This window comes from Schistocerca nitens, chromosome 2 (genome assembly GCF_023898315.1).
Source record: "Schistocerca nitens isolate TAMUIC-IGC-003100 chromosome 2, iqSchNite1.1, whole genome shotgun sequence".
In the NCBI taxonomy this organism is placed as follows: Eukaryota; Metazoa; Arthropoda; class Insecta; order Orthoptera; family Acrididae; genus Schistocerca; species Schistocerca nitens.
The window spans coordinates 736,493,132-736,517,757 of record NC_064615.1 but is presented as its reverse complement, the minus strand read 5'-3'; the positions used below and the strand labels follow the sequence as shown (position 1 = coordinate 736,517,757).

Sequence of the window (24,626 nt, the reverse complement as noted above, 5' to 3'; positions counted from 1 at the left end):
TTGTTGGTAGTCTCCTCCTGGTACATTGTGCGGTAGTGGTCGACAAAGGCACTGACGATTTCGGCCTGGCAAGTGACGTGCTGGCCGCGACAGGTGGTGATCTCGGTGATGAGTTGTCGTCGTCGATGTTTCTTATCGGAGGCGATATGATGCATGGTCGAATGTTCTTGTTCCGCCGAATCTTGGCGTCGGGTTCGCACCATAGCCCCCTGCAGTCTACGGCGTGTCAAAGTTACAATTTTCGCCTTAATCCTGCTGCGTTCCCTCTGCGTGTCGGGGGTGGGCGGTTGGGCGTCCAGGTCGCGGAGAACGGCGTAGAAATAGTCGGTAGTGTGCCGGCGCCACATAGCAACTTCCTTTCCATACTGAATCAAAGTACGTCGAATGGCAGGTTTGGCACATTCTAGCCACCAGGTCAAGGTCGTGCCGTATTTAGGTAAGCGACGTTCACAGGTGGCCCATGTCTCGGTAACACGTTGAAGACATTCGGGATCATGAAGATGGGAGGTGTTTAGCTTCCACGGTGCACGACTACGCCAGACCACTTGCTTGGGGAAGAGAATGTTGCAGATGTAGGCACAGTGGTCCGAAAAGGCCAGGGGCCAAAGTTCTGCACCTTTGACTGCAGGCGTGAGTTCCCGAGAGACGTAAATTCTATCAAGGCGGCTCGCGGAGTGCCTCGTCTGGTAAGTATGTCCAGGCGCGTCGCCGTGCCGAACTTCCCAAGTGTCGCGGAGCAACAGATCTCGGACGACAAGACGCAGTTCTTGACAGGTGTTGTAGTGGGGCACTTGATCTTTAGGGTGCAAGACACAATTAAAATCACCCCCAAGCAAGTAATGGTCGCAGCGTCCAAGAAACAAAGGAGCGATGTCTTCTGAATAGAAGAGTGCCCTGTCGCGTCTGCGGGTGGAGCCTGACGGAGCGTAAATGTTGACGATACGGGTCCCCATGACGGTAACGGCCATGCCTCTGGCAGATGGAAGGTATGTGATATCGGCCACTGGAATGCCTTCTCTGGCGTAGATGGCTACGCCGCGTCCCAGGTGGTCACCAGGAGAAGGATAAGTGTTATATCCCGCGACGTCTGGAAGTGTGGCCAGGTGTACTTCCTGTAGTAGTGCGATATCGACGTCCGACGCCCATATCATCTCTCGCAGCAGTTGAAGTTTCACGGGTGAGCTAATGGTGTTAGTGTTGATCGTCGCTATTCGGTAGGTTTGGAGCCGTACCCCGCCGTGGAGGGGAACTCCACCGGCGGAGGATGAAGAGGGACGAGGCAACGGTGAGTCGTGCCGTACGCCACCCGACGGCGTTATCAGCGGCGTAACGATGCTTCCGTCTGGGGTAACTCTGTCCCCAGCGTGTGGTCCGGGTCCTCATCGACGTCCTCACTCCACACCATTGAAGGCGTTGTCGTTGTGATGGTCGTACGTTCCACTTCGGTCGTAGGGACAGAGGACGTCTCGGCGACAGTCGCATCTGTGGAGTCCATTGGTTCAGGAGCACCTGAGCGAGCCAGTAGAGTAGGCATCGACGTATCCACAGTCGGCGTCATGTTGGCGTCATTCGTATCGTCGTGTAGGTTCTCCGAGGCCTCGTCGGGTCGGACGGCCTCGGGAGCATCGGGGGGTGGTGATCCGTCTCGTTCCGAGACCGTACGGCGCCTCCTCTTGCGCCTCTTAGGTGAACGTTGTTTGCGGGTTCGCCCCTCCGTGTCGGAAGACGGGAGGGAGTCGCGTCGCTCTGAGAGAAAGGCCGCCGCGGGAACGTCAAATGAAGGGGCGTCCATATGTTTAGGCGGGTGGGTGTCGGAAGTCGTCGCTGTTGGTAGTGGCGCCGGAGTAGCGTCAGGCTTTGAGCGCGACGCGTCGGCCCCAGCGGTATCCGTAGCAGCTGGAAGGGTCACCGGTGCATGGTCCGATGGGCGGCGGCCGGTGGGAGGAGAAGAGAGCGCCGAGGCGTAGGTGATCGGTAAAACCGTCGTCGGAGCCGGAGGTGCCACGGTAGCGGCTGGCAATTGGGTGATTCGTCGCTGAAGACACTCAGATCTGAGGTGGCCTTCTTTGCCGCACCCGGAACAGGTCTTGGGTTGGCCGTCGTATATGACAACCGCGCGGCACCCGCTAATTTGTAGGTAAGATGGCACGTGGCGATGAAGGTCGATGGTGATCTGCCGTACACCGTTAAGAACGGGGTACGTTTGGAATTGCGCCCAGCGCTCGGCAGTGTGGCCATGTACAGTGCCATAGGGGCGGAAAGCCGCGATAACGTCTTCCGCTGGTAGCTCGAACGGGAGTTCGAAAACTCGTATGGTGCGCATTCCTAAGCCGGCATGGTCGACAGTGACCGCTCCGACATTGCCGTCGGCGTGGCAAAAGCGTAATCCATGGTTGGTGTCACGAAGTATTCTTTCACATACCGCGTCATTGACGACTTTGACGTACACAGTACTGCTTAATATGGACAAATGGATGCCCAAGATGTCGGAAGCTGGGATCTTAGCAACGTCGCGTAGGAAGCGTTCCACTTCCAAGGCCTTTGGTCGTGCGTAGTCGTTGCAGAAGTTGAAACGTAAAGTTGATTTTCGAAAACGGTTGGCCATGATTCTAGTGCACGTAAGCGACACGTAAGTGACGGCCGCTGAAATGTAAACAACAGCGAGCGCGCGCGCTCCGCAGGCGGAAATAACAACACGTCCGTACTGCACGGCGGCGAAAGCCGGACTGAGATTTTCGCTCTGCAGCAGGAGTGCTCTACCACTTGCCCGCGAAATGCAAAGGTCCCGAGTTCGAGTCTCGGTCGGGCACACAGTTTTAATCTGCCAGGAATTTTCATATCAGCGCACACTCCGCTGCAGAGTGAAAATCTCATTCTGGAAACATCCCCCAGGCTGTGGCTAAGCCATGTCTCCGCTATATCCTTTCTTTCAGGAGTGCTAGTTCTGCAAGTTTCGCAGGAGAGCTTCTGTAAAATTTGGAAGGTAGGAGACGAGATACTGGCAGAAGTAAAGCTGTGAGTACCGGGCGTGAGTCGTGCTTCGGTAGCTCAGTTGGTAGAGCACTTGCCCGCGAAAGGCAAAGGTCCCGAGTTCGAGTCTCGGTCGGGCACACAGTTTTAATCTGCCAGGAAGTTTCATATCAGCGCACATTCCGCTGCAGAGTGAAAATCTCATTCTGGAAACATCCCCCAGGCTGTGGCTAAGCCATGTCTCCGCTATATCCTTTCTTTCAGGAGTGCTAGTTGTGCAAGTTTCGCAGGAGAGCTTCTGGAAGGTAGGAGACGAGATACTGGCAGAAGTAAAGCTGTGAGTACCGGGTGTGAGGCGTGCTTCGGTAGCTCTGTTGGTAGAGCACTTGCCCGCGAAAGGCAAAGGTCCCGAGTTCGAGTCTCGGTCGGGCACACAGTTTTAATCTGCCAGGAAGTTTCATATCAGCGCACACTCCGCTGCAGAGTGAAAATCTCATTTTTGTTGAATGGTTCGCGGGCTGACACTTGTTGATGGCCCAGCATTGAAGTCTGCATTAATTTGCGGAATGATTGCAGTTCTGTCACGTTGGGCGATTCTCTTAAGTCGTCGTTGGCCCCTTTCTTGCAGGATCTTTTTCGGCCTCAGCGATGTTGGAGATTTGATGTTTTGCGGAATTCCTGATGTTCTCATAAAGGTCGTAAGGGAAAATCCCCACTTCATCGTTACCTTGGAGATGCTGTATCCCATCGCTCGTTCTCCGACTATAACACTATGTTAAAACCCACTTAAATGCCACGGTAGCAGCAGTAAATGATCTAACAACTGCTCCAGACACTTGTTATCTTATACAGGCCTTGCTGACCGCATCGCCCTATTATGCCTGTTCATGTATCGCTGTATTTGAATACTCATGCCTATACCAGTTTCTTTGGCGCTTCAGTGTATCTTACGTTTAACAGCATTCGAAGCAAAATAACAAATAAATCGGCAAGGTGCCGAACGTTAGGGTGTTCACGTGCTCTTGTGCTCTTACACAGCAGGAATTTTAAAGATCTAAGTAATTCTTTCCTCTATTTTTGTTGCTAATAGCGTTACCAGAGAGAGAGAGAAAAAAAATCGTGCTGTGAATTTTAGCTAGCTGTCGTCAGCGGCCATTTTTCAGAGCATCGACGCTACCTATGACACTCTGTCATGGTTATGTTGCAAACAGGGAATAGAGCTGTACCTTCTGCTTACCACTGTTTAGCTTTTGCGCCAGATCTGGTATTAGTCATAACAACGACACTACAGATTTAGTAAACGTGTTAATAGCATCCGGAAAATTTTCAAGAAATTGTAGCTGCTAGAAAACAGAGTGTATATATCTGATTGTTCTACAACTGTGCATCTGTTTTAGTGACACAATGTCATACAACACAGTATGAGACACACACTACTCACTGAAAGAAAACAAAAGAGTCCGCAGCTCATGGTCGTGCGGTAGCGTTCTCGCTTCCCCAGCCCGGGTTCCCGGGTTCGATTCCCGGCGAGGTCAGGGATTTTCTCTGCCTCGTGATGACTGGGTGTTGTGTGATGTCCTTAGGTTAGTTAGGTTTAAGTAGTTCTAAGTTCTAGGGGACTGATGACCATAGATGTTAAGTCCCATAGTGCTCAGAGCCAAAACAAAAGAACGTGGTAAAACGTAGATTGCGAGCAAGAAATTCCAGAACGAAAAGAATACCACCACAAAAATACAGCACCAACTACAATAATAATTGTAACGTTAGTAGCAACAGTAATGACATTAATTATAATAATAAGAATTCTATCAACATTAGTAATAATAAATATGGAATATTGGAAGTTACTTCACTTTACATGTCTTAACAGTGACCATGTAATGAGGTACCCATGGCCTAATAGTGGCAAGTATATTGGCATTCTTCTGGAAAGATTTGGGAAAAGCGCGGAAAACCGTAATAATATTGGGATAAATAAAGCTGTATCCTCTTTACATGAAAAACTTTCCTGCTATATGCTGTACTTCAGCGACTTAAATTTATAACTACACAGATCAAGCAGCATTAAACAAGTAAAATTATTTAATTTCTTTCATTCGTTTTCATGAGTTACACGTTCCATTTACAGTTAAGTGGACCAAAATTATTCTTACAGGAAATGAAAGGAGTGTGCCAGGAGAACAGCCTTCGTCTTGCTATTAAAAACCAATGGTTTGTCACATCTCTCAGTTGTTCGATTCGTGTTGTACAGTGCTGAACACTTTTTGAACGAAAGATAAAGATATGCTTCCAAGACAAAGATCGTTTCTGTCTCTAATGTTCACTATAGAAATGCTGCCAGGACATCCACCTTTGTGGAAAAAATAAGAGCATTCATATTGGAAAGGAAATTGCTCATATCACGCCTCTCGCTCCAAGCGATTAATACAGCATAAAAGCGCAGCTGCAGTACAGCGACTCTGGCGACAGAAACCACGTGGCAGTATCCATGCACCTGTCGAATGGCACTCGTTTAGTATATCCGAATGGTAACGTTCATCAAAGGCGCGTCTGTAGTCGCTCGACAGCAGACAGCAAAGCGAAGTCGCGCACAGTTTTTCTGTCTCTGCTGCCACCCGATTACAGACCCACCATTGATAAAAGGTTAACGTTCGACTACATTTAATGAGTCACATTCGACAGGCGGACGGATACTACCAGGCAGCTGGTGACGACCACAGCCTGCGCATCGGATGTCCACTGCGTGCCGCCGCACAGTACATCTGCAAAGCGACAAACCCGAACCATTCGTATGTGCTTGGTTAGGTAGTCCTGTATGTGGGAAACAGTCGCTTACATACGTCTAACTCGTTTTATGTTAACAGCAAAATGAGGGGACCATCAATCGTTACATCATCAAAAAAGCACTTGGATCGCATTTATAGTAACAAACGTGTGAAATTTCGGTAGATAATTCTGAATTACATGTTCATTATTGTTACACGAAAATTAAATTAAAATTTAGTTTCTACAGGGTATCATATTACACTGTTGGCAAATGCCTTTCCGAGATTGATGTCTGAAATAATCCTCTGTGCTACAGACAAGGGCGAGATTGACTCTCATGAACATGATGGAGTGGCTTGCAGAATATTGGAGTACAATGATGTACATGTTAGCCCTGTAATTAGCTTTATTTGTAATTTTTCCTTTAGGAATGGTCAGTTTCCTAAACGATTAAAGTACTGAGTAGTAAAGCTGCTTCATAAAAAGGGAGAAAGGGGTAATGTAGACAATTTTAGACCTGTTTCTATGCCATCAGTGTTTGCTGAAGTTTCTGAAAAGGCTGTGTATGTAAGGATACTTGATCATTTTATATCACACGGTCTGCTATCTAATGTACAAATTTAGAAGTCGCTTAACAACTGAAAATGCTATACTCTTTTCTCTATGAGGTACTGGACTAGTCAATGGTTCTGAGCACTATGGGACTTAACATCTATGGTCATCAGTCCCCTAGAACTTAGAACTACTTAAACCTAACTAACCTAAGGACATCACACAACACCCAGTCATCACGAGGCAGAGAAAATCCCTGACCCCGCCGGGAATCGAACCCGACCGCGGGAAGCGAGAACGCTACCGCACGACCACGAGCTGCGCACGCATTAGTTAAACAAAAGGTTACGAACGCTGGGCATGTTTTTTGATTTAACTAAGGCGTGTGATCTACATCTACATGGATACTCTGCAAATCACATTTAAGTGCCTGGCAGAGGGTTCATCGAACCACCTTCACAATTCTCTATTAATCCGATCTCGTATAGCTCGCGGAAAGAACGAACACCTATATCTTTCCGTAGAGTTCTGATTTCCTTATTTTATCGTGGTGATCGTTTCTCCCAATGTAGGTCTGTGTCAACAAAATATTTGCGCATTCGGAGGAGAAAGTTGGTGATAGGAATTTCGTGAGAAGATTCCGTCGCAATGAAAAGCGCCTTTCTTTTAATGATGTCCAGCCCAAATCCTGTATCATTTCTGTGAGACTTTCTCTCATATTTCGCTATAATAGAAAACGTGCTGCTCTTCTTTGAACTTTTTCGATGTACTCCGTCACCCCTATCTGGTAAGGATCCCACACCGCGCAGCTGTATTCTAAAAAGAGGACGGACAAGCGAAGTGTAGACAGTCTCCTTAGTAGAGCTGTTACATTTTCCAAGTGTCCTCCCAATAAAACGCAGTCTTTGGTTAGCCTTCCCCACAACATTTTCTATGTGTTCCTCCAAATTTAAGTTGTTCGTAATTGTAATACCTAGATATTTAGTTGAATTTACGGCTTTTAGATTAGACTGATTTATCGTGTAACCGAATTCCTTTTAGCACTCATGTGGATGACCTCCCCCTTTTCGTTATTTAGGTTCAACTGCCAATTTTCACACGATTCAGATATCTTTTCTAAATCGTTTTGCAATTTATTTTCATCTTCTGATAACTTTATTAGTCGATAAACGACAGCGTCATCTGCAAACAACCTAAGGCGGTTGCTCAGATTATCTCCCAAATCGTTTATATAGATAAGAAACAGTAAAGGGCCTATAACACTACTTTAGGGAACGCCAGAAACCTCTGTTTTACTCGATGACTTTCTGCCAATTACTACGAGCTGTGACCTCTCTGACAGGAAATCACAAATCCAGTCACATATCTGAGACGATATTCCATAAGTACGCAATTTCACTACAAGCCGCTTGTGTGGTACAGTGTCAAAAGCCTTCCGGAAATCCAGAAATACGGAATCGATCTGAAATCGCTTGTCAATAGCACTCACCACTTCATGTAAATAAAGAGCTAGTTGTGTTTCACAGGAATGATGTTTTCTAAACCCATGTTGACTGTGTGTCAATAGACAGTTTTCTTCGAGGTAATTCTTACTGTTTGAACACAGTATATGTTCCAAAATCCTGCTGAATATCTATGTTAACGGTATGGGCCTGTAATTTAGTGGAATACTCCTGCTACCTTTCTTGAATATTGGTGTGAGCTATGCAACTTTCCAGTCTTTGGGTACGGATCTTTCGTCGTGTGAACGGTTGTATATGATTGTTAAGTTTAGAGCTAATGCATCTGCATACTCCGAAAGGAACCTGATTGATGTACAGACTGGACCAGAAGACTTGCTTTTATTGATTTAAGTTGTTTCACTATTCCGACGATATTTACTTCTTCGTTACTCATGTTGGCAGCTGTTCTCGATTCGAATTCTGGAATATTTAGTTTCGTCTTCTTTTGTGAAGGCATTGCATTGCATTGATCACAAAATACTGCTCCAGAAGTTGGGCCATTACGGAATACGGGGAACAGCTCACGACTGGTTCACCTCTTACTTTAGCAACAGACAGGAAAATGTCATTATTCACAGTGTTGATAATGGATGTGATGTGGGGTCTGTGTGGGGTACGTTCAAATGGGTTGTGCCTCAGGGAACAGTGCTGCGGCCACTCCTGTTCCTTATTTATGTAAATGATATGCTCTCTAGTATTACAGGTAACTCTAAAATATTTTTGTTTGCTGATGACACTAGCTTGGTAGTGAAGGGTGTGTGTGCAACATTGGCTCGGTTTCAAATAGTGCAGTTAATAAGTTCATGGCTTGTAGAAAATAAACTAACGCTAAATCACAGTAAGATTCAGTTTACTGTTTCTAACACGCAGTTCAACAAAACCTGACGTTTTAACTTCACAGAATGAGCATACGATTAGTGAAACTGAACAATTCAAATTTCCAGGTGTTCAGATAGATGGTAAACTGTCGTGGAAAGCCCAGGTTTTGGATCTTGTTCAAAGACTTACTGCTGCCATTTTCATTATTCGACCGGTATCTGAAGTAACTGATCGTTCGACACGAAAATTAGTCTACTTTGCTTATTTTCATTCGCTTATGTCGTGTGGTATTATATTTTGGGGTAACTCTTCCCATTCTAAAAGGATATTTTTGGCTCAGAAACGGGCGGTTCGGGCAATGAGTGGTGTTAGTTCACGAACCTCTTGTCGACCCCTGTTCACGAGTATGGGTATTTTGACTTTGGCCTCTCAATATATGCATTCCTTACTGTCATTTCTTGTTAACAATATTAGCTTGTTCCCAAGAATAAGCAGCTTTCACTCAGTTAATGCTCGGTAGAAATCAAGCCTGCATTTGGATCGGGACTTCATTAACTCTTGTGCAGAACTGTGTACAGTATACTGCTTCATCCATTTTCAATAAGCTACCACAAGAATTCGAAAATTTTAGCAGTAATCCACCCGCTTTCAAACCGAAACTGATGAGTTCCCTCGTGGGTCACTCCTTCTATTCTGTCGAGGAGTTCCTTTAAAAATTAAGCTGATTCTTGTTGTATTATTGATTGCGTTTACTTAAGCATATGGCTTGACTTTTTTCGGGTTCATAAACATTTTATTTTTATATGTTATTACGTTTATGTTGTAATTTCATGTACTGACACGTTCCATGACCTTGGAAATTTGCTCGTCGGTTTCGTCTTGCGGAACTTGACGTGTAAATAAATAAATAAACGACAGCATCATTTGCGAACAACTTAAGACGGCTGCTCAGATTGTCTGCTAAATAGTTTATAAAGCTAAGGAATATCAGAGGGTCCATAACACTATTTTGGGGAACGCCAGAAATTACTTCTGTTTGACTCCATGACTTGGCGTCAATTGCTACGAACTGTGACATCTCTGACAAGAAATCACGAATCCAGTCATATGACTGAGACGATATTCCATAAGCACGAAATTTCATTGCAGGCCGCTTGCGTGATACAGTGTGAAAAGCCTTCTGGAGATCTAGATAGACGGAATCAGTTTGAAATCTCTTGTCAAAAGCACTCATTATTATAATGCACATTACTATGGCAGGCCAAGCAATTTTTATTGAATTCCGCATTACACTTCAAAGAGGCACAGATAGGTATTATTTTTCAACTTAGTCACTAAATCTCTGTAAACAACGGTCGCAGCTTTCTACCAGTCGTTCAAATCCTGGACGATACAAACCCGCTCCTTGGTCACGGAGCCATTCGAGAACCGCTGTGTGAACGTCCCCATTATTGGAAAATCTCTTTGCCGTCAGATGCACTTCCCCCGTTGCCTACATATTCTAGTCTACAGTGGATGTCGATGGCCTTCATTCCTGCTCAGCATCAGCCACGTCTGTGCGGCATTCGTAAGTTTGTTGGCACGATTCCGCTATGGCCGGCCGCACCATTGAGTTTCTTTATTGTACCGCCAGACTTTCATGCTGAATCTGCAATTTAGACGTTTTGCCCACAAAAATCGTCCTGTCCCTCGTACTTCAGCTTTGCAGTACGTTTCCGTTGGTGCGCCATTTCAGTTGCACACGCTCATGCACTTGCTATCCATACCTCAGCAGAAATGTATCAGTAGGAAATCCATAAGATGTACTCTCTTTTGAAAACACCCCTCTATTGTTTCGCCATGGTCTTAGTGTGAGGCGACATGTGTAACTTACTTTTTGAAATTCTTATGTGCATTATTTGTCTTTCACGCAGTACAGTTTCGCAACGAAGGCAAGAAAAGACGTTTGGGGATTAACTTTACGTAGGCTGTGTACTCTATAGACACGAGCACAAACACAGTCGCAAAAAGATGGGGAACGAAGTCAACGACAAGCCTTCTGTAGGAGTCGCACCGTTGTTGGACTGCCGTGACACAGGAAAACCACAAAATCTAGGTAACTAGACAGGAATCTGAACCTTGCTTACCAGAAAATGAATTTAGTGCATTAGCCATTGGAACACAGTTCTCGATTTACACCCTTGGGGGTTACCTAATAAGCATTAGGAATAAGAGGGCTAGCTAATGACTAGTTCCGAGCGTAACTGGCAGATAGGATAAAAAAAAGTAGAATGACGCGTACTTCAAGTAAGCCTACACTTCTAGTGAGACATTTATCACAACCAAAACACATTAATATAGGTTTCATTCAGAATAGCATTATAGGATCATTATTGTTATTGATATACATCAACGACTTCGCCGTTAGTGTCAGTAACGGGCCAAAACTTCTCTTTAATGATGACAGCAATGCTATAGTCACTGAGAAACCAAGAGAATTCCGTGCCGAAAAGGAAGGTAAATCCTTAAGGAACTTACAGTTCGTCAATAAGAAATAAAGTGACATTGCACATGAAGAAAACTTATGCAATGAATTTCAGTTTGAAGAGGATAAATGATTCTGTTACATTAAGTGTAGATGGCACCTTATTAGTGTGTGTAACAAATCCCAAATTTCTAGGAATCAATGCTGATTATCTGTTAAATGGTATGACCGCACAAAGGTACTTGCAAACAGGAAGTCAGTAGCACAGTATGCCCTCAGACTTCTGTCATCAGTATGTAACAGTCCATACTGATTCAAATTTCTCATGGTTTCCCTAAATTACTTCAGGCAAGCGCCGCGATGGTTCCTGCTGTGAAAGACTGCGACCGACTACCTGTCCCATCTTTGTCATACTAGATCTGTAGATATGTAAATGTCTGTATATGTGTATTACTTTATTTCTATTATAAGGGGCGTTCAAAACGAAACGAGCCGGATGCGTAATTACAGAAACCAGTACCTCTATGTTAGAAGTATTGACCCTGGCTATTGAGACACTTGTCCCACTTTGACACAAGGCGGTGAATGACTGTCTCATAAAATTCCAACGGCAGCGATGTTAACCAGTTCCGCACGAACAACGAACAGCTGGACGTCGTGCCCCTCAGAGCCTTTTTAAGGCGACCAAAAATGGCGTAATCACTGGGAGAGAGGTCCGGACTGTATGGACGGTGGGCGAGAACCAGCTGGACATTGTAATCGGTAATGCAGTGTGGTGCTCCAGACCGTGCATCATCGACTAACAGCACCGGTCCTTCCTTCAAGCCCTTGTGCCACACCTTGACCCTTGCAAGGGTCATGCAGTGTTTGCCGTACACCTGTGACATTCGTCGATGAATGTCCGTTCGTCCCACTCCTTCCAGAACAACACCTCTTTGCCCTTCTTTTGACGCCTCCATGTCAATGTTTGCAATGTTACTGGCAGCGTTGGACGACTGATGCATGCTGCTGCTAGCTCTGTGTAGTCACATGGCGTATAAGCGTGCCCTCCAGCGACGGGCTGTGACTTACACGCCCTGGTCGGAACCACACCTCTTTACACACGCCATGATATTACCCTTCTGTCACCTGTTTACCCATTCAAGACTCCGGATCATGCCTTTTTGGACGCCCCTTATACTCTAAAATTGTAATACCAAGACATGTCCAATATTCTAGTAAAAGGAGATTTACGGGTGACTAAAACTACTATTGTTACTACTAGCACTTACCTCATCCGAAAGAGCGTTATTGATGTTCACCACAAGAGTGCTCGAATTAATAGTTTTGAAGAAGTCTACAAGATCAGATGAGTTCTTGACGGGGTGTCCCAGGTACTCTGCGAAGCGTACTGATCTGTCTGTTGCGTTCCTGGAGAAGGCCCATGGGCTTAACGCCGTTCCACTCATTGCTACTGCATTTTTGTATAGACCTGTTTAGAAACAAACGCTGCATGTTAATGACTGTTTCTACAATTATTGCGTTCTAATGAAAGAAACATTTCTTTTCTTTAAAGTATATTTTAACGCCCATTGTATAACACTCATGTGAAAAACATTGCCTCTCAGCGAAGAGAAATCATTCTTTTGCATGTCTAATTATCTCTCCACAAATACGAATGATTCGTTTGCGTGTTTGTGCCGTGTACATTAGTTCCAAACTCGATGATGTTGTCTCGCTGCATGCTGCATGTAACGCAGTACTTGCTAAGAATGGACACTGCTTATACTGCCTGAGCTATGCGAGCACAGCTATTGCTCCACATAGCTGCATGGATCACTTCTTTTTTCTTTTCTTTTTTTTAAAAAATCTTTATTGATAATATCTATTATATTTATACAAAATGTACGCACCACCTTAGTGATTAGTGGGTCGTAATATTACTACAGTGTTGTATATTTCAGCACCTATTATTGTTGTTATTACTATGATACAATGTTTATTATTGTGAGCTACAGACAGCTACAGACTTCTTTGTAGAACTTCGACACGAAGAACTTTCGTAACAGCAACGAACGGACTAAGTGTTGTGAACAGTAGAACTGGGATCTCTGTGTCTGGCGGAGACTATTCTAATGTGGCTATCCAATAATGTTGAATTTAAATAGTGGTCTGCTTCCGGGAGAACATCCGTAAGCACACTATTAATCAGTCAGGTAGAGAAATCCTTCGTGCTGACATGTTGCGTTTACTGAAGAAAGACTTGTTATTACAACAGCACACATACTTTAAACTAATTTTGCTAACTAGCCACCCTCTGTTCATTGAAGTTTGTGACAATGGAACGAGCCCCTTCTACATCTGCGGTTGAACTCCTCAAGCCATCTCTCGGAGAGTGGCGGAGGGGAATTTGTGTACCACTATCACCTCGCCCTTTTCCTGTTCCAGTCATTTATGGAACTCGGAAAGAACGAATATCTCTGTTTTCGTGGTCTTTTGCAGGATATACACTGTGTGATCAAATGTATCCGGACATCCCAAAAAACATACGTTTTTCATATTAGGTGCATTGTGCTGCCACCTACTGCCACGTATTCCATATCAGCGACCTCAGTAATCATTAGAGATCTTGAGACAGCACAATGGGGCGCACCGCGGAACTCACGGACTTCGAACGTGGTCAGGTGACTGGGTGTCACTTGTGACATACGTATGTACGCGACATTTCAACACTCCTAAACATCCCTAGGTCCACTGTTCTGATGTGATAGTGATGTGGAATCGTGAAGGGAAACGCACAGCACAAAAGCATACAGGCCGACCTCGTCTGTTAACTGACAGAGATCGCCGACAGTTGAGGAGGGTCGTAGTGTGTAATAGGTAGACATCTAACCAGACCATCACACCGGAATTCCAAACTGCATCAGGATCCACTGCAAGTACTACGAAAGTTAGGTGGGAGGTGAGAAAACTTGGATTTCATAGTCGAGCGGCTGCTCGTAAGTCACACATCACGCCAGTAATTGCGAAACGACGCCTCGCTTGGTGTAAGAAACGTAAACATTGGACGACTGAACAGTGGAAAAACGTTGTGTGGAGTGACGAGTCAGGGTACACAATGTGGCGATCCGATGGCAAGGTGCGGTATGGCGAATGCCCGGTGAACGTCATCTGCCAGGATGTGTAGTGCCAACAGTAAAGTTCGGAGGCGGTGGTGTTATGGTGTGGTCGTGTTTTTCATGGAGGGGGGGGGGGTGGCACCCTTTGTTGCTTTGCGTGGCACTATCGCAGCACAGGCCTACATCGTTGTTTTAAGCACCTTCTTGCTTCCCAGTGTTGAAGAGCAATTCGGAGATGGCGATTGAATCTTTCAACACGATCGAACACCTGTTCATAATGCACGGCCGGTGAGAGAATGGTTACACGATAGTAACATCCCTGTAAGGGACTGGCCTGTAGAGAGTCCTGACCTGAATACTATAGAACACCTTTGGGATATTTTGGAACGCCAGACCACACCGACCACCGACATCGATACTTCTTCTGAGTGCAGCACTCCGTGAAGAATGAGCTGCCATTCCCCAAGTAACCTTCCAGCACCTGATTGAATGTATAAGTGCGAGAGGGGAAGCTGTCATCAAGGCTAAGGGTGGGCCAACAGAATATTGAATTCTAGTATTACCGATAGGGGCGCCATGAACTTGTAAGTCATTTTCAGCCAGGTGTCCGGACACTTTTGATCACATAGTGTATGTAGGAGGAAGCAATATATTGGCTGACGCTTGTGGGAATGTACACTCTCGGAATTTTAATAGTAGACCATAAGGTGAAGCTGAACGCCTCTTGCATCGTCTGCCACTGGAGCTGACTGAGTATGTCCGTGATGCTTTCGTGCGTACTAAATGAACCAATAACGAGATGTGCTTCTCTTCTTTGGATCTATTCTATGTCCTCTATCAATCCTAGTTGGTGATGATACCAGACTAACGAGCAATATTCAACTATATGTACAGAGTTTCTCCATCTTGGGTAGTCTGTCAGTTCAATGAAAGTTTTCAACAGTAAACAGTTTGCTAAAGCTTGAGAAGCAAGTTATTTCACGAGTGTTGATAATAATCGCAATGTGTCAGATCGGAGCTCTAAGAGGAGGAACTGTTCAAATAATTCCTGTACAATATGCCGAGTTATTTGCACAGTACGAACGGCGCGGTACTGATAAGCACTGCATGGTTCAGGGGAATTGAAGATCTCAGTTATACTCTTTTCTTCGATTTGAGTGGCTCATGTTTCCACAATATTTCACTGTACACTTAAGATATTGTTAATGTTCACTAGGAACTACTAATATCTCCTTTTTGCATTCTGTAGGCGCTCCTAACATTCTGATATGCATCTTGTACATGCATCCAGTGATCTGTTAATGCAAAAAAAGTATTACTTTTCCTCCGCTCATTAGTAAAGGCCAAAAATGATACTGTTGACTGAAAGTGATAAATAGTACGATAAACCGTGATATTGCATTTTGCAGGACAATTTTGCAACCATTATACCTCATTTTTCGCACAAAAAATGCTTTAAAAGTGCGAGCAACTTTAACTATTTTGACAGTTAATTCTAGCTCATAGTGCAGACAGCCCTGAATTTTGTTTTCGACGCCCGCCTCTTCTAAAGGCTGGTCGATTTGCGGCTGAACCGTGGCTGTGGTTTCTTGCATACCACATACGTCCACCACGCAATCTGCATTGATGAAAACATTTTACGAGTCATTAATAAAGACTGATGTAGTACATCTAACAATATTTTCCTTCTTGTAGAGGACGTATTTCCTTGTTTTCTTTTCACAAAATATGTACTTTAGTGGCTACTGGGCAACTCAGTGTGACGAAAGTTAGAGCAAGGGAACTGTTGGACGCCTATCATAGTCGGCCGTTCTACGCCGTCTGATGCTGAACGAATTGGCAGCAAGCACGCTATTCGGTCGTGAGCGTTGTCCACCAACGGAAATATAAACAAAGTGTGAGGGTCATTCTAAAAGAAAAGAACATTTGTTTCTCCTGACACTTTATTCAAGGTGTGGAAAGGAAACTTATTTTACGTCTTATTTTCGCTTCTTAGCTATTTTTCTACTTTTTCGCCATTCAAATTTAAGCAATTGTCGCAGCGCTGACAAGCTTTCCGGGATCTTACAATCAGTTACTAACGTCCTCTTTCAGTTCTTTGTCATGTCCATGGTATTTTCTCCCCGAACAATCCTTCAGTTCGGAGAAGGTTTGGAGATGGTAATCACTCAGTGCCCATTCCGGGCTGTATGCTGAATATTCAGAATTTCTCGCTTAAACTGCCGAAGCAAATCATTCGTCAACTGAGCAGAACACGAGTGAGTCTTATCGTTATGAAGCACACTGCCGCGACAACAGTCCACGCCAAGTTTTTTGAACGGCACGGCATAATCGATGAAGGACGGGTCTGTCAATAAGTCACTCACTCATGGTCGCTCCTCCTCTGGCCGTAAAGTCGCCTTCCAAGCCCAAACCTCTGTGGCTATTTCTTTTTGCTGCTGATTTTGTTATTTTTGTGTGTGTGTGTGTGGGGGGGGGGGGGAGGGGAGGGATCTCGAAAGATGCCATTTAATAAACTGGGGATTCATTTCTTTACTTTTAGGCGAAAAACAGATATCGTTTTAATGTGAAACCCTTACACGTAGATTATATTTGTATGATTACCTAATTCCGTTCGCCAGCTGCGTGTATTTGTCATATAAGAATGCAGGTAGTCTTCTCAGCTTCCAAACGAAATTATAAGTTTAATAAATTGCTTTCAAACCACGTAAAAAAGTAGGTAGCAGAAAAATATTTGTTGTATGCTCTGGAGAACGAGACACTCAGGGACAGGCGACGCAAGGGCCATCTTGCAGTGAAAGATAAAGATGTTGAATAAAATCAGGGACAATGGGGAGACTACAACGCCGGCCCGTGAGGCCGAGCGGTTCTAGGCGCTTTAGTCTGGAACCGCGCGACCGCTACGGTCGCAGGTTCGAATCCTGCTTCGGGCATGGATGTGTGTGATGTCCTTAGGTTAGTTAGGTTTAAGTTTTAGGGGACTGACGACCTTAGATGTTAAGTCTCATAGTGTTCAGAGCCATTTGAACCATTTTGGAGACTATAACACTCTCGGTATATAGGCTCTCTACATGATAGACGAAGCGAGCGCCATCTTCTAGCGGAAAATCAAGGACAGACCTCACGGGTGACGTCCTCAATGAGTGAATAAAAAACTTAATATCAGCAGCACCTGTATCAACAATAAAAATGTTTTCTGCAGTAGCTACCTAACAATAAGATTACTATATGATTTCGGTAGGCCAATGTTGGGGAGAAGGGGAGAGAGATATTTTAGCATATTGACAATTAAAAAGTTTTTCCCGAGATCATAAAAGGAATAGGGACTGTGAATTGATAAAAAGTTTCGATATTCGATCAGTTCGAATTGTACTTTGTTGTAGACTGCAGTGCAGTGTAAGTTAGTGGGAGGAGTTAGTTTTCGTTATCCATATTTTAGTTTGCTTCTGATTCATAGGTCTTGCAATTAACTACAGCAGTGTAGCATAAAATAATTTCTGGAGTTTTCTGTTGCTGTAAGTAGTTAATTCTATAACGGATCAGCACACTGCACGTATGTGGGACTGAATATTACTGTCTTTCCAGAAAGTGGCGTAGCAGAACGTCTTATCTTACAGTAAACGAAAATAAAAACTCCATTCCACGAGATCTGACGGAATGAGTAACCTACATTGTGGCAGTTGCAGGGCTGTTTCCCCTTAAGAGATTACAGATGCTTTCTGTTAAACAACCATCTTCTCGTTCTTCTGCATATGCCTAGCAATTATGCCTCCTAGCGTGCGATGTGGGAGAAGCAATTACGTCATTTACTTGAGTACATATTTTTTGTAATCTGCGGACTGCAGGTGTTGCTGTCTAAAGCCACTACAGCAATAACAAAAGTGTCTTACTGATCGTAACATCACTCATCATTGATTCCTTAATAACAAACTCATCTTATTTCGGATACAGTTTTAGGGCCCTGTATCGTAGCTGCTGAGTTTTTTTCCAGCTATTTTCTGCATAAGCACTTCGATTGTTTACAGGATGAACTCCGATAGCACGATTAACGCTGTTGTACCATTACTGCCACAGGTGAAGTAGTACAAAAGAACTTTTGTCGACAGTTAGCATACGAAGAGTTTTGTCCTACCGAAATCAACATACATACATCGGGTAGTCTGCAGTCTGATAATGTATATAGTAGCATAACTTTATTATTTGTCTAAAATAATACACCGAGGTGAAAAGAGTCATGAGATACCTCTTAATATTGTGTCGGACATGCTTTTGCCCGGCAACTCGACGTGGCTTGAACTCAACAAGTGTTTGGAAGTCCCCTGCAGAAATATTGTGTCACGTTGCGTCTATCTGTCCTTCAAACAGGTCTCAGTAGGTCAAATGGTACCGACCGACCGCCGTGTCATCTTGAGCCGATAGGTGTCAGTGGCTCCAGATATGGAGAAGCATGTGGTCAGTATACCACTCTCCTGACCTTTGTCAGGCTTCGTGAACGGACCCGCAACTTCACAGTCAAATTGCTACCCATTGGTCTCACAAGGGCTGACACCACTCCATTTGCCAATAGCGCTCGTCAGATCCAGACAATCACTTATCCAATTGCTAGCCAAATCCGACAGCGATTAATTTCGGTGATATGACGGAAAAATTGTGGAAGTGTTGCCGGTGCAGGATTATGTCCACGAACCGACCTGTCGGTTATGTTCCATAAATGTTCGATGGGTTTCATGTTGGGCGATCTGAGTGGCCAGATCATTCCCTCGAATTGTCCAAAATGTTCTTCAAGCCAATCACAACAACTGTGGCAAGGTGACATGTTGTACTGTCCCCCGAAAAAATTCCATCATTTTTGGGAACATGAACATGGATGGCTACAAATGGTCTCCAAGTAGCCGAACATGACTAGAGTTCCCAGTAAATTATATGTAAACACAACCCACTTCATTATGGAGCCACCACCGGCTTGCACAGTGCCATGTTGACTACTTGCTTCCATGACTTCGTGGGGTCTGCGTCACACTCTAACCCTATCATCAGCTGTTACCACTGTTTCACAGTCGTCTAGAGTGCAATAGATATGGTCACGAGCCCAGGAGACGCTCTGTGGGCGATGTCGTTCGCAAAGGCGTTCGCGTCAGTCGTCTGCTGCCACAGCCTCTTAACGTCAAATTTCAACCCCCACCGCACTGTCCTAACGGATACCTTCGTCCCACTTCCCACGTTGATTTCTGCGATTATTTCACTCTGTGTTGGTTGTCTGTTAGAACTGACAACTCTCTGCAAACGCCGCTGCTTTCGGTAGTTAAGTGATCTCGGAATACTGAATTCCTAAACGATTTCAGAAATAGAATGTCCCTTGCGCCTAGATCCGACTACCGTTCGGCGTTCAAAGTCTGTTAATTCCCGTCGTACAGACATGATGTCATCTGATACGTTACACATAAATCATCTAAGTGCAAATGACAGCTCCGCCAATATACTGCCCTTTTATACTTTGTGTACGAGATACTACCGCCATCTGTACATGTGCATATCGTCGCCCATGACTTTTGTCATCTCGATGTGAACGAAATACTGCCGAGAGCGCCCAGTTTGCAACTTAACATGTTTGCTCTGAGAGGGGACGAGAGACGAAGTAACAATAGGAAGAGTTTGATCAACATTGTAGTTGGGATGGAGATAAAGGGACTGTCTAGTGGAGATTTGAAAAAAGGACCCGTTGTGAGAGACAGGCAAGAACACACACGTACGGATTAAGGTGAACTGTCCGTCGAAGTACAAAGATTCTCTACTAAACCTAGAGGCAAAACTACTTGTGAAGACTAAACACTAACACTTTGTGGGTACTTATGGGCCTCCAGTACTGAATTTCGTTACAAGACATCCTGTGAGGCATTACTTAATGCCTTCTCTAAAAGCTACATGGAACAGATAGATAGGAAACCCATTGATGATGGAAATATGTTAGATTTAACGGTAACAAACAGACCTGGCCTCTTAGAGGAAGTCCACAACGAAACTGGTGTCAGTGACTATGAGGCAATTATAGCAGCAATGAATAACAAAGGGCAACTAAAACAAGTAGAAAACTTGATGCATGGTCCAGTCACTTTAATGTGACCACCGCCTGCCTTTGGCGTCAAACTGTAATAAAAAAATGGTTCAAATGGCTCTGAGCACTATGGGACTTAACATCAGAGGTCATCAGTCCCATAGAACCTAGAACTCCTGAAACCTAACTAATCTAAGGACATCACACACATCCATGCCCGAGGCAGGATTCGAACCTGCGACCGTAGCAGTCACGCGGTGCCAACCTGTAGCGCCTAGAGCCGCTCGGCCACTCCGGCCGGCAAACTGCAATAACCACCACGGATAACAGGTGGCAGCGCAAGGAGTGGAGGGTATATGGAGCGAGGCGGGAAACCTGAAAAACAGTGTCATTATTGTAAAACGGAAACGGAGCGATTTATATGACTTTCAAGAGGACGTGGTCATTTGATTTGGGGCCAAGGGTGGAAGCATTTACAAAACCTCTAAGTTTGTAACTGTTCATGTGCCGTCATGATCGAAGTGTTCCGTGAATGGCAAAACGCTCTACCAAAACCAGTGCTGAAGTAACTGTGGTACACCACGGGCCATAGATTATAGGGGTGAACGACGGCTGCGAATACGTGTATTGGCGAATAGTTGTGGAACTGCTGGGACCGCCCAGACGAAGCAAAAGGGCTACCAACAGCATCCCCTCAACTGCCGTTCAGCGAACGTTGCTGCGTATGGGCCTCCGCAGCTGAAACCTGGTTCATGCACCCGCACTGACGACTGTTCATCGACGATGGAGGCTGGAATTAGCACACCAGTAACGCAACTGGACGTCCATTGAGCGGAAACAGAAGGCATTTCCAGATGAATCACCTTTTATGCTCCATCGGAAACGTGGCCGTTGGCCTTTAAGAAGTGAAACGTCTGAAAGCAAACACCCTGTAACCAGGAGAGAGAGTTGTGGTCTTGGGAATGTTTCTGCGGCATTGTCTGGGTGATATCGTCATTCTGGAAGGCACAATGGATCAATACAAGTATGTATCTATCCTTGAGGACCATGTCCACCTCTACATGCATTTTGCTTCTCCTTGGCACGATGGCATATACCAGCAGCACAATGCAACGTGTCACACCGCTCACAGTGTATGTGCGTGGTTTGAAGAGCACCAGGATCAGTTTACCGCACTCCCCTGGCCACCAAACTCCCCAGATTTAAACCAAATCGGGGTTCTGTGGGACCACCTCAATCGGTGTGTTCGCGTCATAGATTCTCATCCCAGAAACCTGTCGCAGCTGTCCACAACTTGGACTCACCATGGCTCCACATGTCTGTCGGTACCTTGCAGAACCACACTGACGCTTTCCTACACGTCTCACGTTGCAAAATGTAGTTATTCACTCTTTTGACAAGTGGCACGTTACTGTAACTGGACAGTGTATGATCAGCGAATTAGACAAAGGACGAGTAGCGCCATATCTCAATGACGAACTTGAATCTTTTATCCCAAGACAGGAACATGTAGAGCAACTATTGGTCGAGTTTAAAAGATTAGTTGACCACCCACTGGACCGATGTTTACTCACGAAGGAACATTTCCAATTGTCAATAAGTGATATTAATGAAATATGGCGGGTGTGTAGAGGGCATACAATAATGCAATACGGTATTTTTTTGTTTCTGCACAGTTTCACTTTCAAGGGGTGAAACACACCCCGAAAGATAATTTGGCGTTTCAAGTTTAGAGGCAATATCTTCGAAAAGATGATGTATAAAAATGTTTTTCATATGAAAGTTGGTATGTAATTAAGTGTATGGTCTAAAAAATGTTATGTTTTAAGCATTTCTTTATAGGCTGCCATTATTGAAATGACTGTGTATTATAATAATGAGTTACTTGTTTTCACCAACCAACAAAATGCACTAATGTGAAACGGTAAACTAAGAAACAAAAATTAAAAACAATGTAATGAGTAAAGCAAGAATTTAATACATAAAACAAATATAAGTAAAATAAATAATTAGAATAATAATGAATGTTTAGATATTTTAAGTATGTGTGTTGAAAATACTCCACCAGTAGAGGGTTCAAAAATGGTTCAAATGGCTCTGACCACTTTGGGACTTAACGTCTGAGGTCATTAGTCCCCTAGAACTTAGAACTACTTAAACCTAACTAACCTAAGGATATCCCACACATCCATGCCCGAGGCAGGATTCGAACCTGCGACCGCAGCGACGCGCGGTTCCAGACTGAAGCGCCTAGAACCGCTCGGCCACTCCGGCCGGCCCAGTAGAGGGTACACAGCTTATTTTTCAAAAATGGTATATCAAAAACCAGCTATTTATGCATGGATGTATGTAACTTGAAAGCTTCTTTAATTTATGTAGTAAAAAAATTTTACAATTTTCAAACAAAAAAATACGTATTGGATTATTTTGCCCTCTCTGCACACTCGCCAGATTTTATTAGTATCGTTTATTGAGACTGGGGAATGTTCCGTTGTTAGTAGAACAGTTCATGACGGTAAAGATTCTCCATGGTATAATGTCATTGTAAAAACCTCTAAACAAGGAGAGACTACTGCATAACATGGATACAACGAAGCATAGAGCTGTAAGTTGAACATGCTGAATGAAACGCGTTTGGCAGTGAAGAGAGCAATGCGTGAAGCATTCAGTCACTACCGTAGGGGAATGTTGTCTACAGATCTTTCAGAAAACCCTAAGAAATTCTGGTTTTGTACACGGTGTTTTCGCAAGAGAATATAAAAATTTAACAGGACATGTAGGTTGCTCCACTGAACAATTGGAAGTAGGAAACCTGGGATCGGAGAAGTCAGCTTAAGAAAATAATATGAATAAAATAACATTGCTGTGTATTTTTTTCATTTACATTAGTTACAGTTAACTGCAGGTACCATCATTGACACAATGAACGTATCATTTGTACTGTATCTTACAAAATGTTCTGAAACTGACGGCCCTCAACCTCATCGCAAGCATGACATAGGCGAACATTGACAAATATCCCTAGTGCGTTTCGAATCACATGACACGCAGCTACAATTCTGGCAACTAATTCCTCCTCCGTATCCACTGGGGTCTCATACATGAGTGACTTTATATATGCCCATAGGAAATAATCAAGGGGATTCAGGTCAGGTGACATCGCTGGCCATGGAATAGGACCTCCCCTTCCAAATAAGTGACGGGGAAATATAGCACTGAGATGGCTGCGGACATCCGTGCTGAAGTGAGGCGGTGCACCGTCATATTGTATCCACATCCTCTCATGAACAGCCAAGGGTACGTTCTCCAACAATTCAGGTAGAACTCTTTGCACAAAGCACAAGTACAGGTGGTCATTCAGACGGCCGGGTAGAAGAGATTGTCGCCTACAATTCCGGCCCAGATATTCACAGCAAAACGTACCGGTACTTGATGGTGGGACTCTATTACAGCGTGAGGGTGATCTTCATCCCACACATGGCTATTCCTGCTGTTCGAAATACCATCACGATCAAATGAGGCCTCGTCAGTTAACAGCAGGGAGGAAATCTGGTCGGTCAACCTATTGTTGAGCAACCACTCATACAATGCGATCCTTAGTGCAAAGTCAGTCACAAGCATTGCATGGACTCGTTGTGGGTGAAATGGGTGTAACTGTTGTTGATGGCGTTCTCGCTGCACGCTATTAGTATGTGCAGCGCCCATTTCACGTGCAATACAACGAGTACTTGTAGTGTGGTCCGCTGCAACACGTTCCATCATCTTCTCTTCAAAACTGGGTGTGCGAATGGTCCTCATGTTTCTAGGTCCCTCGTTTCTTCTTTCGAATGAACCAGTCTCCCGCATTCGTCGATCGACAGAAATAAACACTCGGCGTAACTGATGATGCTTGTTAGGAAATCGTTCCCTGCACAGCCTTTCTGCAGCGAGAGCATTGTAACGTACTTCCCCATACACAAGGTGCATGTCAGTGACTACTGTACCGGTACTGCTCCACCGTACTGTACCGTACGTCTTTGAATAGCACTGAGTAATGAATGCGTCTGTAGTTCATTCACAGCACATTCTGTCATGGTACAATGTAAATACGATACAACAGAGCCACCTTACGGACAATTAAAGTAAATAAAACCTACGTCGCGACTTCCTAGTAATCAGGCTCGTCCTCGTTGTTTTCTTGCAGGAAATAAATAATATGAATGCAAATAAACAGCATAGTATATGTAATTTATACGCATGTTACTTGTAAATAAGCTGGAAAACGGCAGTGCTAGACAAAGTGATAGCCAAGTTTACTTCCATATCATCTTAAGCTGGCTTCTCCGACCCCAGGTTCACATTGTCCAGTGCAGCATTCTCTATCTCCTGTTACAGTTTTGCACGCTCTTACGGAAAACCCCTGT

The 24,626-nt window shown here is 44.5% G+C and overlaps 1 protein-coding gene across 1 annotated transcript in view; it reads right to left on the bottom strand.

The window, feature by feature from the left end:
* LOC126234597 (esterase FE4-like) overlaps positions 1-24,626 on the bottom strand; it is an 89,314-nt gene that overhangs the window by 34,106 nt on the left and 30,582 nt on the right. The window contains exon 6 of the mRNA XM_049943313.1: positions 12,345-12,544. Coding sequence (XP_049799270.1) covers positions 12,345-12,544 — 200 coding nt within the window. The remainder of the gene's footprint in view (positions 1-12,344; positions 12,545-24,626) is intronic.